The sequence below is a fragment of the Pelophylax lessonae genome (genome assembly GCF_965119305.1).
Source record: "Pelophylax lessonae genome assembly, chromosome: 12".
Classification (NCBI taxonomy): Eukaryota; Metazoa; Chordata; class Amphibia; order Anura; family Ranidae; genus Pelophylax; species Pelophylax lessonae.
Genome location: NC_138779.1, coordinates 182,911,116 through 182,928,153, shown reverse-complemented (window position 1 = coordinate 182,928,153; position 17,038 = coordinate 182,911,116). Strand labels below are relative to the sequence as shown.

The window sequence follows — 17,038 nt, the reverse complement described above, 5'->3', positions numbered from 1 at the left end:
TGGAAGACAGTCTTAAAGTTTATTTTGTTATGATATACTTTTCGGTAGCATCAATATCTTATTCTCTACTGGCAAAGAGAGAAAAGATAAAAATAGAAAATGTTAAAATTCTGAGCCCTTAAGACAGGATAATGGGCTGTTGGAGAAATAAAAGAGCAGCGCATCTTGAGAGCTACAAAGTGCCAATATGAATCATATCCCTGACATCTTGAATAACCAGAGGATTTGAAAATGTGAAACTTTCTTCCTTTTGTTTTCACTAGGGCAAAGTGGAGACCAGGGTGGAGGCAAATACGTCACACTACAAATTTCCTACTGGATGAAATGGAATAGCAATTTAAGATGTATTTCCTTACATCATCTAGGCCATTAGGTATGACTCTTAATGGGTATAATGAAGAATATGTATGGCATATGGTTTTGTTTTCCTAAGAATACCCATAATGCCATAGTTTAAAGAAATGGCCAAGGCAAAGTGTATGTTATATTTATTTCAAAGTTCAGATCAAGCCAAAAATGTTTTACAAAGTTTTGGATAGATCTTGAAAGAATTAAAGCTTCTTTCAAATGTTTGCTGCTATCCGGGGTTCTGTAAAAGAGATTTAACTTCACTCCCTGTCCTGCTGACAAGGAAATCAGAAAGGAAGTGAGGGAAAATTTGCAACAGTGACAAAATACAAATATTCAAAGGGTTCTAGCGAATTCCCTGCTCGATTTAAGAAAAACATTGTTATCGTCTGTGTTGCTGTTGGAGAGTGCCTTTTACTTCTTGACTAGTAAAAGCAGGACCGAGAATATGGGTACATTTTTCGAGGTCCCGAATAGCAGTATAAACCCAACAAAGGTTCTAAGCTTTTCCCACTCTATACAAAACTAAGAAAAAGGGTTTTGGCTAAACATACACTTACAATTTTTTGCATTGGAGGATCTCACTTCATAGAAATAGACATTCAATAAACAAAAATGGTTTGGTAGTTTGTTGTTGGTCAAGACTTTAGAATTATTTGGCACACAAATGACTTCAGTAACTAATCTAATATGGAAGGTTACCTTATGAAAGTTTGCTATGTACTGTTTATGATGATGCAGCTTCATCCCTTTGCCAAGTCTTAAGAGAAATGAACTAGAAAACCAGTAGACTTCAGTGCCATATGATACATACGACAAGTAAAAGTCACATAGGCGCAAAATTTCGGGGAGGCCATATGCCACACTTTGAAAACACTCTTTGGCATCTGGAGACAATTATGCACACCCTACCTTCAGTCTTCTACTTGGTTTCTAACTTACAGATAATTTGATCTAAACATTACTCTCAAACATTTCTACTTGATCAAACAAAATGCATAAGCCATATACTGTAGTAGATGAGGAACAAAACCAATGCACCCACACTACATATGCTTTACCTAATAAAACAGTAAACTTTTTGTCCAGGAAGTAGAGTTCCTGTTAAAGTGACATTTTACAAAATAGATGTCAGAATAATTCTATGGTGCTCTAGAGGAATTCAGCTCAGCTGTATTGTCTCCTGTGAGTCACACAACCATACATAACCAATAAATAATAAGTAAATATAAAATAAGGCTATAAATCTCAGATATCCATTGATTATCTCAAGTATTTTGTTACTCTGCAAAATTTCTCATAGCTAGTATGAGAACAACTAGATATAAAGCCTGACCACGATGAGTCTATCCACAGTCTTAAAAGTAAATGAATAAATAAACAAAAAAATCAACAAAGTTAACTAAGACAGTGTTGTGTCTGAGTTTAAAGAAATCAGGGTCTCAGTCACAACAGCACAGTGGTCCTTCGGCTTTGGCTAAAGAGCAAGAGAGAGCGCAGTGCCTACTACTAGCATAGAATTGACTATTGGAAACTGTGAGCGAAACAGGAGCAAATTTGACCATCCCCAACTTCTTTTCAAGCAGTATTGTTCCTTTAAACTTTTTATCAAAATGTGCTTCTTAATTGTTGGCTGACAGCCAGGGGAGCTTAAACAATTAAAGTGCATTTATCACTCCACACAGGAAAACCTATCTGTGAAAATAAACTTGATAGGGACTAGTCACATGACCAGGTCAGGGGTTATCTTGATAAACAAGCCCTTTCATGACCATTAGTCTAGCCCCCATATGCTTTGCTGTGTGCTTGACAAAGACACCATTCCCAGATGATCAAAAACACCTAAACTCAATGTTCAGTAGTCTAGTTAGTACAAGGTCATCTATGCAAACCCATTCTTTTACCAAGAGAAAATAAAAGACTCAGTCCTGATAAAAAAAAAAAAACATTTGACCATGACTGCCTACAAGAGATAATATTCTATCCCAATATCCAGCAAATATATCCTTTCAGTTTTCAGCTAAAAAGAAAAGTTGATCTCCACCATAACTTTGCTGAATTCTGTAAACCATTCAAACGTTTCAAAAATGTTAGTGCTTCCAAAAACAGTACAAAGAAGAGGTTACCCAGAATTTATAGGTTGTCAAGATACCATTAGCCCAGGTAAGCAGTTTAACACCATCTAAAGATCATTGGGTGCCCACTTCATTTACAGTTTTAGAAGCATAATACCCCAGACTTTCATACCAGATAGCAACAATTAGATGACATTTTCATTTAAATCAAGTTGGGTTGGCATCTAAATTCTTGTATTATAATTTGGCAAAAACTTTGTTTTCAAACATTTTCTGACTCTACATACAGCGTTTTCACAGTATTAGGGAAGACTCTGCTTATGCCTCTGTGAATTTTTGTCCTCCCCTCATTAAATAGTAACAACTGAGATTTCCATTTAGCCAACAAGTTTCACTCTCTGCCTACCAGACTACATTCTGAGTTGACCATTAGGATGTAGGAAACAGATAAAGTGGGGCACAGTAAAAATAGAACACTGCAGTGCTAGTGTGATCTCCTTAATCATTGGTGCCTCCAGCTACTGAGCATACATCATGGCTCAAGATAAAGCCTTCATTGCCCCCACATAGTAAAATAAGCAGCTGGTGAATTAATCATTTCATGAAAATTCTGTGCATTTTGTTACATATATATATATATATGTATATAATCTATATAGTTTATAAGATTTATTTTTGTTTTGCTATTCATTTGGATTCAAAGTACATTCAGATCCTCCACTCTAGGGACCTTGTACCAAATCTTTATAGGTTTGTAGGGATGAATGCCGAGATGTTGAAACTATGGAACCCAATGACTTTAAATCACCTCTCCAAAAAGAATTTCAGAGCTCGGTCAATGTTCATTCGATGGCCGACTCTGGTAACTCCCAGGTCAATGTAATCCTCCTTGGTCAGTGATGGTAAGTGGCTCCCATCAATCTCATTGTCTAGAAAATGTTCTCGGTGCTCACCAAGATTTAAATACTCCAACCAATCAGCCACATCATACTTTGTCCAGAAATGGATGGGCTTAGATGCAAATGGTTTTTCTGTTGGGGGAAGAATGAAATGTGTTGGGGATAGGGACCTACTGCCCGTCTGGAAGCCAGGGAAGGCATCTCCTCCAGCTGTGGGGGAGCCCCTCAGGTCAAAGACCCCCGTGTAAACAGGGGCAGAAGGCAAGATGGGTAAAGAAGAAGGACGTGGTGTAGGGCTTATCTTGTGCTCCGTTGGCAAGGTTGAGGGACTTGGTGCTCTTCTCAGTGTTGGTCGAATGTCAAAATCCACACTCTTGGGATGTTTTGGAGTAGGCTGTGGGGATTTAGGCCAGTTGTGAAATAGACTGCTCACAGGTTTAGAAGAGATTAAAGAAGCAGAAGAATCATCCACTATCCTGTAATAAAGTAAAATAAAGCAGTTTACAAGGTAATCTCTCCATACTGCAAGTAGACAACACTATGCAAATGTTGAAGTAATTGTCAACCATTTATGAGTAAAATGGAAGAAACTAAAGAAAATATAACACAAATCTATGAAACTTCATAGAGAAGGGTTTTTAAATTAAAACATATGAGTTCCAAACGCTAATTTAATTGGTTTGTGATCGAAACACAGAAGCAAGTTCAGGCTTAAAGATAAACTTCAGGCAAACCCATAAATACACATTTATGAGAGCTTTTACCTACCAAACCACTTGCAGTTCTGTCCAACCAGTCCTAAAAATTTACAGAGGTCTGCCACAAAGCACAGCTGGCAAGACTGGAATTGTTAGCTTGCTCTGCTGCAGTTTGGCCCCTTTCACACTATCCGTCCGTTGGACGGATTCCGTTTTTCTCAGCGGGGGATCGAGCCGCCGATCCCCCGCTGAGCAGGAGGATGACAGCGGTGTCTCTGCGCTGTGTGCGGAGACACAGCTGTCAGTTCCCCATGCATCTCTATGGGGGAAATCGAATGGGAATCGACCGTCGGTCCATTCTCATCCGATCCCATCCGATCCGGTGGACGGATGGAAAATAGGGTTTCCATCCTTCCAGATTTGATGGATTGGATGTCAGCGGACATGTCTCCGCTGACATCCGATCCCCCATAGAGATGCATGGGGGGACCGTTCAGGTCCGCCAAAAAATGGACAGGCGGATCTGAACGGTCCACCTGTGTGAAAGGGGCCTTTCTGTCTTTAGTAAATCAACCCCAATGTCGTTTTAACTGCAGTTGAGTAAAGCAATGTCACCTACATGGATGTGCTGTCAGCCTGAGAACAAAATTACAAAGACTTCTGGTAGGCTAGATAGTTTACATATATGTATTAAACTAACAAATTTCTACCTATAAATTAAAATCAGCAGCTGAATCAACACATCCTAATTATTTATCAGTATTCAGTGCCAATAATTGTCAAAAAATCCTCCCCTTTAAAGGACTGTAAATCAATCGTTTTGTGTCAAGTATCCCGCTGCTGTTCAGGCCTGCAGAATCTCTTGACATAAGCCCAGGTGATGCTATCATTAGAACAGATACAATGATCTTTCACTGTGACTCATCCTCCAACTGATCTTTCTGCATTTCTTTCACAGAGGCTGAGATCCAGAGCTGAAAACTAAAACATTAAAAATGCATAGAATGCAATATGTTTCTAAAAAATTAGATTTTGGACTTACCATGAAATCCATTTCTCTGATGTTCATTGAGGGACACAACTCCTGATCTTCTTAACCATTGGGTTATACTGCCCCCTACAGGAGTAGGCAGAAAAAAAGTGGGCAGTCCCAGGGGATATATGCCCTCTCTCTGCTATTGGTACTCAGTTTTGTTCCAAGCAGTGTCAGAAAAATTACAACTCCACAGAGGGGTGGGTGCTGTGTCGGGCAATGAACATCAGAGAAATTGACTTTACAGTAAGTCAAAAATCTCATTTTCTTTTTCGTTTATTGACGGACCCAGCTCCTGCTCTATCTTAACCATTGGGACATCCCAAAGCAGTTTTTAACATAAGGGGTGGGAACAGCGAAAAATAAATTCCCAAGGCTAACTATAGCCAACCAGGTAAACAGGAGCTCAAGCAAAACTGGAGCTCACCTGAAAAAAACAATACACCATCAAAGAGGACCAGGTCCTCTAAAAAGCAAAATCTAAAAAGAAAATAATCAGCGCAAACCAAATAATTAAATATGCAATAAAGTGTACCCGGCAGCAAGCAATCAGTGCCAAACACAAAACACCTGTGAAGTATATATATATATATATATATTGCTGCGCCAATTAAGCATAAATAGTGAATAAAATCAATATCAATCAGTGATTGTATACATAAACATATAGGTCCAGTGCAAACAAAGATTCAGTGTAAAAAAGTCCAAATCAGATGTTATATTAATAGCAATAAAGTCCCAAAATCATACAGTGCTCAACCATGATAAATCTCTTCATCCAGTAATAAGAGTGATAAAGGGTGCTTGCATGCTCCACTCAAAAACGTGCTCCCTGTGAATGGTGACACACTAGCAGCTCACCTCAAGGCTAGGCTCTATTACAGAGCCACAACACGCATGTATGTGGTATAATCCAGTAGCCTGGTCCTCTTTACAGCGATCTCCTATTCATCTCTCCAATTACATCAGCCACGATATAAAGAATAGAAAAGAGGAGATCTAGTGCTCTCTGCTTGAAAGGGGTTTATTTAGGTAATAAACAGGAGGTGCACTTACATTTCACGGCACTCTTAGCAGTGCGGACTATCAATACATCAAATAGTGGTCTTTGCCTGTGTCCTTCCGGGTTCCGGCGTGATGACGCATAGGCTCCTCCCCCGTACGCGTTACGTAATTAACTTCATCAGCGGGGAGGAGCCAAAGCGTCTATCTCGGGTTTAAGTAGCAATGGTAATGCCTTAGCCCTTCCCTACTCAGGGCGGAAGAGACCTCTCAATGCGGCGCCATTGCTGGACTATGTCAGCTTTACACTAGACTACCCCGTCACGCCCCCCTCGGGCGGGAGCGATCCAGTGCGGCGCCGTATCCCTTGTCAGCTTGCATTGTAACCTTTAAACTGCTGGTTTAGACCCATCCATTGCAGATAACAAAAACGGCTCACATACACCAGCCGATCTGCAGGTCTATAAACTATAACATAATAATAATACTAGAAATTGCTTTCATTAGGAGCCTATGGACATCACGCTCCCAAAAGAACACCAGACCAAACAAACATATATTGCACCATTTCTATATACAAATATTGCACCATTTCTATAAACCTATAAAGCCCTCTAAAACCTCCATTAAATTTATCTAAAAACCAACATATAATTTTATTAATATATTATAAACAATATAATTCCCTCATGTAAATAATCAATCCTAATATATACCCATCAATCTTACCTCAGAATAAATAAGATTAAGATTAACATTTAAAATTAAAAATAAATTACTAAAATGATAAAATCCATATATTTCAAGACTTAATTAAAATTATTTAAAAGATAAAGACAGAAAGGAATTACTTATCACTTATAAAACAATTGAGGTCGAATTCAATGTTCAATCCTCTAGGGGCTAAAACCTTGGCTTCGTAAATCCAATAGGATTCACGTTTGCTTAATTGTCTAATAAAATTGCCCCCTCTCCAGTGTCTGGTTACCCGTTCAATCCCCCAAAATTTGAGGGATCTTGGGTCTCTATTATGTACTAATCGGAAGTGCTTGGATACATTGTGTTCAATGGAGCCTTTCTTAATATTTTGGACGTGCTCTCCTACCCTCACACTTAGACTCCTGGAAGTCCGACCTATGTATTGCAGACCACATCCGCATTCTAACATGTAGACCACTCCAGTGGTCGCACATGTGATGAGGTCCTTTATAGGATATGTTTTGTTGGTACTATTGGATCTGAACTCTCTCTTCTTTTTCTGATTGGACTTCGCATGTCTACATGCAGGGCATTTCCCACAGGCATGAAACCCCGTAATGAACGAGAACAATCCCACCTTCTTTTGTATGGGTGGGTCTATTGCACCTGGGGCAATCATATCTTTCAATATGGGTGCTCTTCTATAGATAAATCTCGGTACGTCTGGTAATACTGGCCCTAATACCCTATCTTTCCTCAGGATATTCCAATGTCTCTTCACTATTTTTTCAATTTGTTTGTACTGTACATTATAATCCAGAATGATCCTGAATTCATTCTTCATCCGATCATCTCTTTTTTGAACTTTATTTTCTCCTATCAGGGCTTCCCTATCCATTTGTTGGACTTGAGATCTAGCCATCTGGATATCTGCTACTTTGTAGCCTTTCTCTAGGAATCTCTTACCCAGCATTTCTGATTGGGCTTCAAAGTCCGATTCCTTTGTGCAGTTCCTTCGCAACCTGACAAATTGTCCCTTGGGTATGTTACAAAGCCACAGCTTGTGGTGACAACTGTCCGTTGGGAGATACGAGTTTCTGTCCGTCGGTTTAAAATGATTCCTGGTAAAAAGCTTATTCTGATGTTTAAAAATTTCCAAATCTAAAAACACAATACTTTCATCACTAATGTTCCACGTCAGGTTTATATTCTTGTCATTTCTATCCATTCTGGCTCTAAATCTGTTAAAGGATCTCTGATCTCCTCTCCATACAATCAGAAGATCATCAATAAATCTCCTGTAACAGATGAGCTCTGCCGGGCGGTCTCTTAAAATATACTCCTGTTCCCAATGGGCCATAAAAATGTTGGCGACGCTGGGGGCAAATCTAGCCCCCATAGCGACGCCTTTGATCTGGAGGTAGTAGTGGTGGTCATACCAAAAATAGTTATGCTGGAGACAAAAAGCCAGACATCTCAGCAGGAATTTTCTATGTTTAGGTGTCAGATCCGATTCAGTTAAAGCCCATTTGGTGGATGCTATCGCTTCCTCGTGGCTAATTATAGTATATAAGGACCCTACGTCCGCCGTGGCTAGTATACATCCATCCGTATCACTCAACTGGTTCAAACTCTGAATGACATGTTTAGTATCCTTCGTGAAGGCCCACGTCTTGTTAACCAACGTCTGAAGGAAGAAGTCGATGTATTGCCCTAGCCGGGCACAAACAGAGTCTATCCCATTTATGATGGGCCTCCCCGGTGGTTTCTTTGAGTCCTTATGGATCTTTGGTAAAAAATATATCAAAGGAATCCTGCATGCGGAAGGGTTAAGATACGTTTCTTCTTTCTTATTTAATATCCCTTTTCTCGCTCCTCCTTTGATCAATTGTTCCAATTCCTGTTTGAATTCGAATGTTGGGTTATTATTCAAACATTGGTAGGTTTCGGTGTCTGATAATTGTCTCTCCATTTCTCCCTTATAGTATGATTTATCCATCACCACCAATCCCCCGCCTTTGTCCGCCGGTCTAATTATGACTTTTTTATCTTTTTCCAAATCCTTGATGCCTTGTTTAATCCATTGAGGATTTGGCGTCTTCCTGACATTCAGCTTTTCCAGGTCATCCGTAACCATATTGCGAAACACTTCTATGTGTTGATTTGCAGTATTAGCTGGGTTAAAGACCGATTTATTCCTAAGGGTGGAATGGTATCCCATTTCCACCACTGGGGGCCTATTATCCGGTTTTGATAAGAAATATTTTTTCTGATTAACTGTACGTACAAATTTTTGCAAGTTAACGTACGTGTCGAATTTGCTTAAATTCTTAGTGGGTGCAAATTTAAGTCCTTTATCCAAGAGTTTCATTTCCTGCGGATTTAATGTTTTCTTGCTCAAATTGAAAATGCCAGCTCCTATTGATGTTCTCTTTTTTTGGCATTTTCTGCCTGCTCTTCTTCCTCTCTGTCTTTTCTTTTTTCTCCCCTGGCCGCCTGTTCTCGATAGGACCATTGCCCTTTGGGGTCCCCTAAAAAAACTTCCTGGGAGGGTTCACCTTCTTGATCTCTCAGTGGTACAAACCTATTCTCTGTCGTAACATTGAATAGTGGTGTAGCCGGTTGTCCACTGTTTCTAGCCGCATAGTCATCTCTTTGGGCTGTGGGACTCCTCATACCTGGCTGCTGCTGAGGCTGAGTGTTCCCCTGCCTGGGATACTGCGGTTGAGGGTTTCCTTGCCATGGTTGATAGGAGTTAAAATTCTGATTAAAATTCGAATATGAATTCGAATGTGAGTTAAAATTAGGATTGAAATTGGGGATAAAATTAGGATTGTAATTCGGGTTGAATCCCCTTCCTCTATTTGCACGACCTCTTGAGGGTCTCCTGCCCCTCCCATGGGCCCTAGTGGGTGGGGCTGGGTAACTCTGGTTACTTCTTGCTTGTACTGGGTGTTGGTTTGGGGTTCCCTGATACCCCCTCCCTGGCCCTCCCATTGCTCTTGGTGTGGGGGCACTGGGTGGGGCCACGGCAGACGTAGGGTCCTTATATACTATAATTAGCCACGAGGAAGCGATAGCATCCACCAAATGGGCTTTAACTGAATCGGATCTGACACCTAAACATAGAAAATTCCTGCTGAGATGTCTGGCTTTTTGTCTCCAGCATAACTATTTTTGGTATGACCACCACTACTACCTCCAGATCAAAGGCGTCGCTATGGGGGCTAGATTTGCCCCCAGCGTCGCCAACATTTTTATGGCCCATTGGGAACAGGAGTATATTTTAAGAGACCGCCCGGCAGAGCTCATCTGTTACAGGAGATTTATTGATGATCTTCTGATTGTATGGAGAGGAGATCAGAGATCCTTTAACAGATTTAGAGCCAGAATGGATAGAAATGACAAGAATATAAACCTGACGTGGAACATTAGTGATGAAAGTATTGTGTTTTTAGATTTGGAAATTTTTAAACATCAGAATAAGCTTTTTACCAGGAATCATTTAAAACCGACGAACAGAAACTCGTATCTCCCAATGGACAGTTGTCACCACAAGCTGTGGCTTTGTAACATACCCAAGGGACAATTTGTCAGGTTGCGAAGGAACTGCACAAAGGAATCGGACTTTGAAGTCCAATCAGAAATGCTGGGTAAGAGATTCCTAGAGAAAGGCTACAAAGTAGAAGATATCCAGATGGCTAGATCTCAAGTCCAACAAATGGATAGGGAAGCCCTGATAGGAGAAAATAAAGTGCAAAAAAGAGATGATCGGATGAAGAATGAATTCAGGATCATTCTGGATTATAATGTACAGTACAAACAAATTGAAAAAATAGTGAAGAGACATTGGAATATCCTGAGGAAAGATAGGGTATTAGGGCCAGTATTACCAGACGTACCGAGATTTATCTATAGAAGAGCACCCATATTGAAAGATATGATTGCCCCAGGTGCAATAGACCCACCCATACAAAAGAAGGTGGGATTGTTCTCGTTCATTACGGGATTTCATGCCTGTGGGAAATGCCCTGCATGTAGACATGCGAAGTCCAATCAGAAAAAGAAGAGAGAGTTCAGATCCAATAGTACCAACAAAACATATACTATAAAGGACCTCATCACATGTGCAACCACTGGAGTGGTCTACATGTTAGAATGCGGATGTGGTCTGCAATACATAGGTCGGACCTCCAGGAGTCTAAGTGTGAGGGTAGGAGAGCACGTCCAAAATATTAAGAAAGGCTCCATTGAACACAATGTATCCAAGCACTTCCGATTAGTACATAATAGAGACCCAAGATCCCTCAAATTTTGGGGGATTGAACGGGTAACCAGACACTGGAGAGGGGGCAATTTTATTAGACAATTAAGCAAACGTGAATCCTATTGGATTTACGAAGCCAAGGTTTTAGCCCCTAGAGGATTGAACATTGAATTCGACCTCAATTGTTTTATAAGTGTTGGTTTTTAGATAAATTTAATGGAGGTTTTAGAGGGCATTATATGTTTATAGAAATGGTGCAATATTTGTATATAGAAATGGTGCAATATGTTTGTTTGGTCTGGTGTTCTTTTGGGAGCGTGATGTCCATAGGCTCCTAATGAAAGCAATTTCTAGTATTATTATTATGTTATAGTTTATAGACCTGCAGATCGGCTGGTGTATGTGAGCCGTTTTTGTTATCTGCAATGGATGGGTCTAAACCAGCAGTTTAAAGGTTACAATGCAAGCTGACAAGGGATACGGCGCCGCACTGGATCGCTCCCGCCCGAGGGGGGCGTGACGGGGTAGTCTAGTGTAAAGCTGACATAGTCCAGCAATGGCGCCGCATTGAGAGGTCTCTTCCGCCCTGAGTAGGGAAGGGCTAAGGCATTACCATTGCTACTTAAACCCGAGATAGACGCTTTGGCTCCACCCGCTGATGAAGTTAATTACGTAATGCGTACGGGGGGAGGAGCCTATGCGTCATCATGCCGGAACCCGGAAGGACACAGGCAAAGACCACTATTTGATGTTTTGATAGTCCGCACTGCTAAGAGTGCCGTGAAATGTAAGTGCACCTCCTGTTTATTACCTAAATAAACCCCTTTCAAGCAGAGAGTACTAGATCTCCTCTTTTCTATTCTTTATATCATGGCTGATGTAATTGGAGAGATGAATAGGAGATCGCTGTAAAGAGGACCAGGCTACTGGATTATACCACATACATGCGTGTTGTGGCTCTGTAAAAGAGCCTTGCCTTGAGGTGAGCTGCTAGTGTGTCACCAATCACAGGGAGCACGTTTTTGAGTGGAGCATGTAAGCACCCTTTATCACTTTTATTACTGGATGAAGAGATTTATCACGGTTGAGCACTGTATGATTTTGGGACTTTATTGCTATTAATATAACATCTGATTTGGACTTTTTTACACTGAATCTTTGTTTGCACTGGACCTATATGTTTATGTATACAATCACTGATTGATATTGATTTTATTCACTATTTATGCTTACTTGGCGCAGCAATATATATATATATATATATATTTTCCTCTAAAAAGCAGCCTGAAAAACCTTGTGGCCAAAGGAAGCATCCACAGTTGCCAACACATCCACTTTATAGAACTTTGTGAACGTATATGCACTGATGACCAGGTGGCCGCCTTGCAAACCTGCGTCACTGACGCCTGATGACGGAAGGCTGATCACTGATGATGGAATAGGCCTGAATCATTGTCTGTCTGATCCATCTGGAAATGGTCACTGAGGAAGCAAACAACCCTTTTTGAGGCCCATCCTGTAAGCACAAATAGTGAGTCTGACTTCCTAAAAGACTCCTTAGCTGCCAGGTACACCCTAATCGCCTGAACCACATCCAAAGCATGCAAAGCAATTTCCTTCTGATGTTTTGGCCTGGGACACAGGAAAGGCAACACAATGTCTTAATTCAAATGAAAATTAGAGAAAATCTGAGGAAGGAACGTCAGACATGGGAACCACCTTATCACTGTGAACCACCAAGTAAGTTAAATGATAAGGTAACGCCGCCAATTCTGACACCCTGCGCGCAAAGGTAAAAGCCCCCGAAAAGGCCCCCTTCTAAAACAGCATAGGCAGGGGAATCTCCCGAAGATTATCAAAAGGAGGCTTCTGGAGGACTGAGAGCACAAAGTTGAGGTCCCAAGGTGGCAACAGAGATTGCACTGGAGGGGTCAAGTGCCTAACTCCCTGCAGAAAAGTACGCACCAAGGAGTATGTGGCCAAGGGGTGTTGAAATAAGACCGCTAAGACCAACACCTGACCCTTGATAGTACTCAAGGCTAGTTTCACCCCTTAAAGTAACAGGTCTTGTACCACCCCAAACAGAACCTGTAAGTGGTCCGGGGACAAGCGCAAGTTGGAAGGAAAAAACCTTGCTGAGGAATAAGAGCAAAACTCGATCTTGCAGCAGAACCAAATAACTTTGTGGACCCTCTCGTCTTGTACCAGGGAAGTCCATGGGTCAGGAAACCTGCGAACACATCCCCTCACCCCCGATACGGGTGAGGGTGCACCTTCATGCTGAACGAGCCTTGTCCGCCGTTCTGGAAAAGCCCGCTCTCTGTTTGCCAGACCAGGTTTATTTGGATCCTCCAGAGGACGCCCTGAAAGGCTTTGAGCCCTTGTCAGTCGACTCTGCTGGACGAAAAAAACTTATGAGGCGAAAAAGGAGGGCCTACGTCTATGATGAGGGTCCTTGCTGTTAGTAGCCAGCGGAAGAAAGATACTCTTTCCCACTTTGTTACCTTTAATGATGTCATCCAGGGTAGCTCCAAACAGGCGATCTCCTTGAAAGGGAAGATCAGTCAAGTCCTTCTTCGAAGTCTGGTGCACAGACCAGCATTAGAGCCAAAAGGACCACTGCCGAAACAGAGAGCCGAGCCACTAGGGGAGTCGCATCTAAAGACTCATCACAGATAAACTTCAGTCCTTGGACCAACTGGTATGCCAGCTCAGCAAAGGCAGGGGGGAGCTGTTCTCCCTCCAGGTCACGGCGTAAAAGCTTAGCCCACTCAGTCAGAGTTTGCAACACCAGGGCAATGGTGAATACCGGCCTCAGTGCCGAATCAGGCAGAGTGTACATATTGCGGGCCACAGCCTCTGCCTTCCTGTCAGCCGAATCCTTAAAGGCCTGGGACTCTTCAATCAGAATCATGGCTGCCTTTTTCAATCCGGAAACTGGAGGGTCCACCACTGGTGGAACAGTCCACTTCTTAATAAGGGACTACTCATAGGGATATCACCTAGGACCTCAAAGGGGCACTTTGGTCGTCCCCACTCTTTAGCGACAACTCTGTCAAAACAGGCGGGAAAGGGAACACCTTTTCTGTTCTGGATGGCTTGTGCGTGTCAAAGGGAACCTTTGCCTCCATTGCAGCTGTGTCCTCCATTTTTGAGGTCACATGCACAGATACAATTAGTGCTTCCACCAGCACCTTTTCATGCACGGATGCAGATATGGAGGAATCATCCTCACTATCTGAGGATTCTGGGCGCATGGTCGCAGACCCAGCAGGGTAACCCACATCCGCCGCGGCTGAATCAGATTCAGTATCAGATGCAGGACCATCAGGTAAACCCCCCCCCCCTGCACACCTGATTGTTTGGTCGCCGGTGGTACACCCCACCCTCATCGCCAGCATAGCACCCTGCCACACCCCAGGAGGTGGACCAGACCACCCACACAGCCCCAACATAAGTGGAGGGGGATAAAATGGGGGAGACTGATGAAGAGGGGGTGTGTGATGGGAAGGAGGGGAACCCGGGGGTCAGTCCATCCGAAGGAGGGGCCCACATCCAGGGAAAGGGGGGACAGCTACTCACCATACCAGGAACCAGGCGGGCACCACTCCAGACAGAACACCTCACCATCGAAATGGGGGGCTGTTGGCCAGGAGCAATGCTGCGACTCAGGCCGAGACTCGGTCGTATGCGACCTTGCGAGGTGTTTAACTCACTGGCCCCAGCCCCCGTCAGGTCTGCGCCCGCTCACTGGCCAGACTGGGGTGACCACTGGATCTAGAATATCCAGTTCGTCACCCAGTCCGGCGGTTGATTGAAGCTCAAACAGGAAAAAACCAGGAGAAAAAATTCTATCTAAAAAGAAAAAACTAGGTCCTTACTCCTGACTAGGCAGAAAAAAACTGAGTACCTATAGCAGAGAGGAGTATACCCCCTGGGACTGCCCATAGGCGTAGCCAGACTTTTTTTCTGTCTAGAGTCCTACTCCTGTAGGGGGCAATATAACCCAATGGTTAAGAAGATCAGGAGCTGTGTCCGTCAATGTACGAAAGAGAAAGAATGTTTTCTTAAAGTTACCCTTTGTATTGCTCATGAAAGACAAAGCACCTTAACACTAACTCCACAATACAAAATATTTTACTCCCCCCACCACACTCGACCACCATAAGTGAAAAGAGTTGAAGGGTTAGTTTGCCTTTTCAGGATAAAATTAAAAGTTGGACTAACACCTTTCACGCACCCCCCCCCCCCCCTGGTCCTTGATCCACCTCCATGGGTGATAAACTGTCACTGCCCCCATGGCTGGAGTAGTGGCTCAGGGATTTGAAATCCATACTCTTCCCCGGGACCAGGGGGGGTGGGGAGGTTGTAGGATTTTAGTTGACTTTTTCAGTTTTCTGAAAAGATGGACTTAAATTTTAACCCTGCATATTCTCAAGGTTGCAACTTGAAATTTAAGTTAGCTTAAATTTCAGCTGACTCCTGCTGAATTGGCTGAAATTCAAACTGTGGGTGGTTTTGTCAGAACCTTTCATCTTAACAAACCTGCCTTGAGGACTGATTCATACCTGAATCACACAGGAAAGCATATCACGTAACATGTACACATACCAACAGCTGGTTCAGCCTCTTGGCATGCTGATAAGAGTCTAAACCAGCCACTCCCACCACCTCCAGCCCAACACTCCAGTAAACGCTGGAAGGGCAGAGTAGAGAGCCAGTGACTGACAGTCACCACTCTCTGCCCTACAGCTGACTGACAACTAACCAATCAGTGGGGGACAGCTGCATCATCACAATGATGATCCAGCATGGAGGTGAGTATGCATGTTTGTATGCTTTCAAGATCCCACATTTCTCCTTTACCTTTGATCGGTGTCTGCAGCCAATGATCTGTGTATTTTGACAGCAGGGGAGATTCCCCCCATCCACCTTAACAGAGTGGATAAGGGAATTGGTCCTGTTTTTTTTGTTCAGCCCACTTAACCAAAAAAAAAACCAAAAAAAAAAACCAATCATGTATGGCCAGCTTAGCACGAACTGTAAAACTAACTCTGGCAAAAGCATGATTTTTTTCTTTGTTACATTTTTTTGTCTTTAGAATGCAAAGAAAATATTGCCAAAAGAAGATCTTGCATTCGACCAAACCCCAAAAATACTGTTTGTATTATATAGTTAGCCTAAGTAATGGCAAATGTATTGCCAAATCAATGAGCCCATAGCTAAAATGTAAAATTGCTCTGGTCGGTAGGGGTATACAGGTTTGAGTGCTGCAGCGGTTAAAAACAATAGGCTGTGTGGTTACTAATGATCTGAAACATGCACAATGCCTTGAATAGCCCCAGACCATGTGTTCTAAAAAAAAATACATATATATATATATATATATATATATACACACACACACACACACACTGTATACATACAGATGGTTGATTCAGTAAAGGGAAATAGGCTATTCACTTTGCAAAGAGAATTTTCACTTTGCAAGGGAATTTTCTCTTAGCTTAGTAAATGCGGTGAAAATTCACTTTGCAAAAAATAACAAATCACAGGCAATATATATATATATATATATTTATATTTTTTTTTTTTTTCCTGCTTGCACATGATGGAAGTTAGCAGAGCTTCCCCTCATTCACTATGCTAGGATGAAATTCCTTTGCAAGAATTACCAGACTATTTGCATTTAGTAAATCAACTCCCTAGTACATGCACTAGCTCTGGTTCTTGCTTTGTAGTAATATACAATGGTTGTGCATTTTCTCACAATGTGAGTCTGTGGGTTTTATTTACTAAAGACAAACAGGCTGTTCAGTTTGCAAGGGAATTAATTGAAAACTCATTTTATAAAATGTATCAAATCATATGAAAAAAAAAACAGTTTGTGGGCTTGTACATGATTGAAAGATGGAAGTCAGAAAAGCGTTACCTCATTCACTAAGCTAAACTTCCAATGTAAAGTACACAGCCAATTTGTCTTTAGTAAAATTAACCCCCATGAGTCAGCCAACAAA

General features: G+C 42.0%; 1 protein-coding gene across 1 annotated transcript in view; it reads right to left on the bottom strand.

Moving 5' to 3' along the window:
- Window positions 1-826: 826 nt before the first annotated feature.
- SHANK1 (SH3 and multiple ankyrin repeat domains 1) overlaps window positions 827-17,038 on the bottom strand; it is a 964,213-nt gene continuing 948,001 nt past the window's right edge. Inside the window, exon 24 of the mRNA XM_082273843.1 lies at window positions 827-3,798. Within this exon, the coding sequence (XP_082129969.1) occupies window positions 3,228-3,798 (571 nt within the window). The 3' untranslated portion in view covers window positions 827-3,227. The remainder of the gene's footprint in view (window positions 3,799-17,038) is intronic.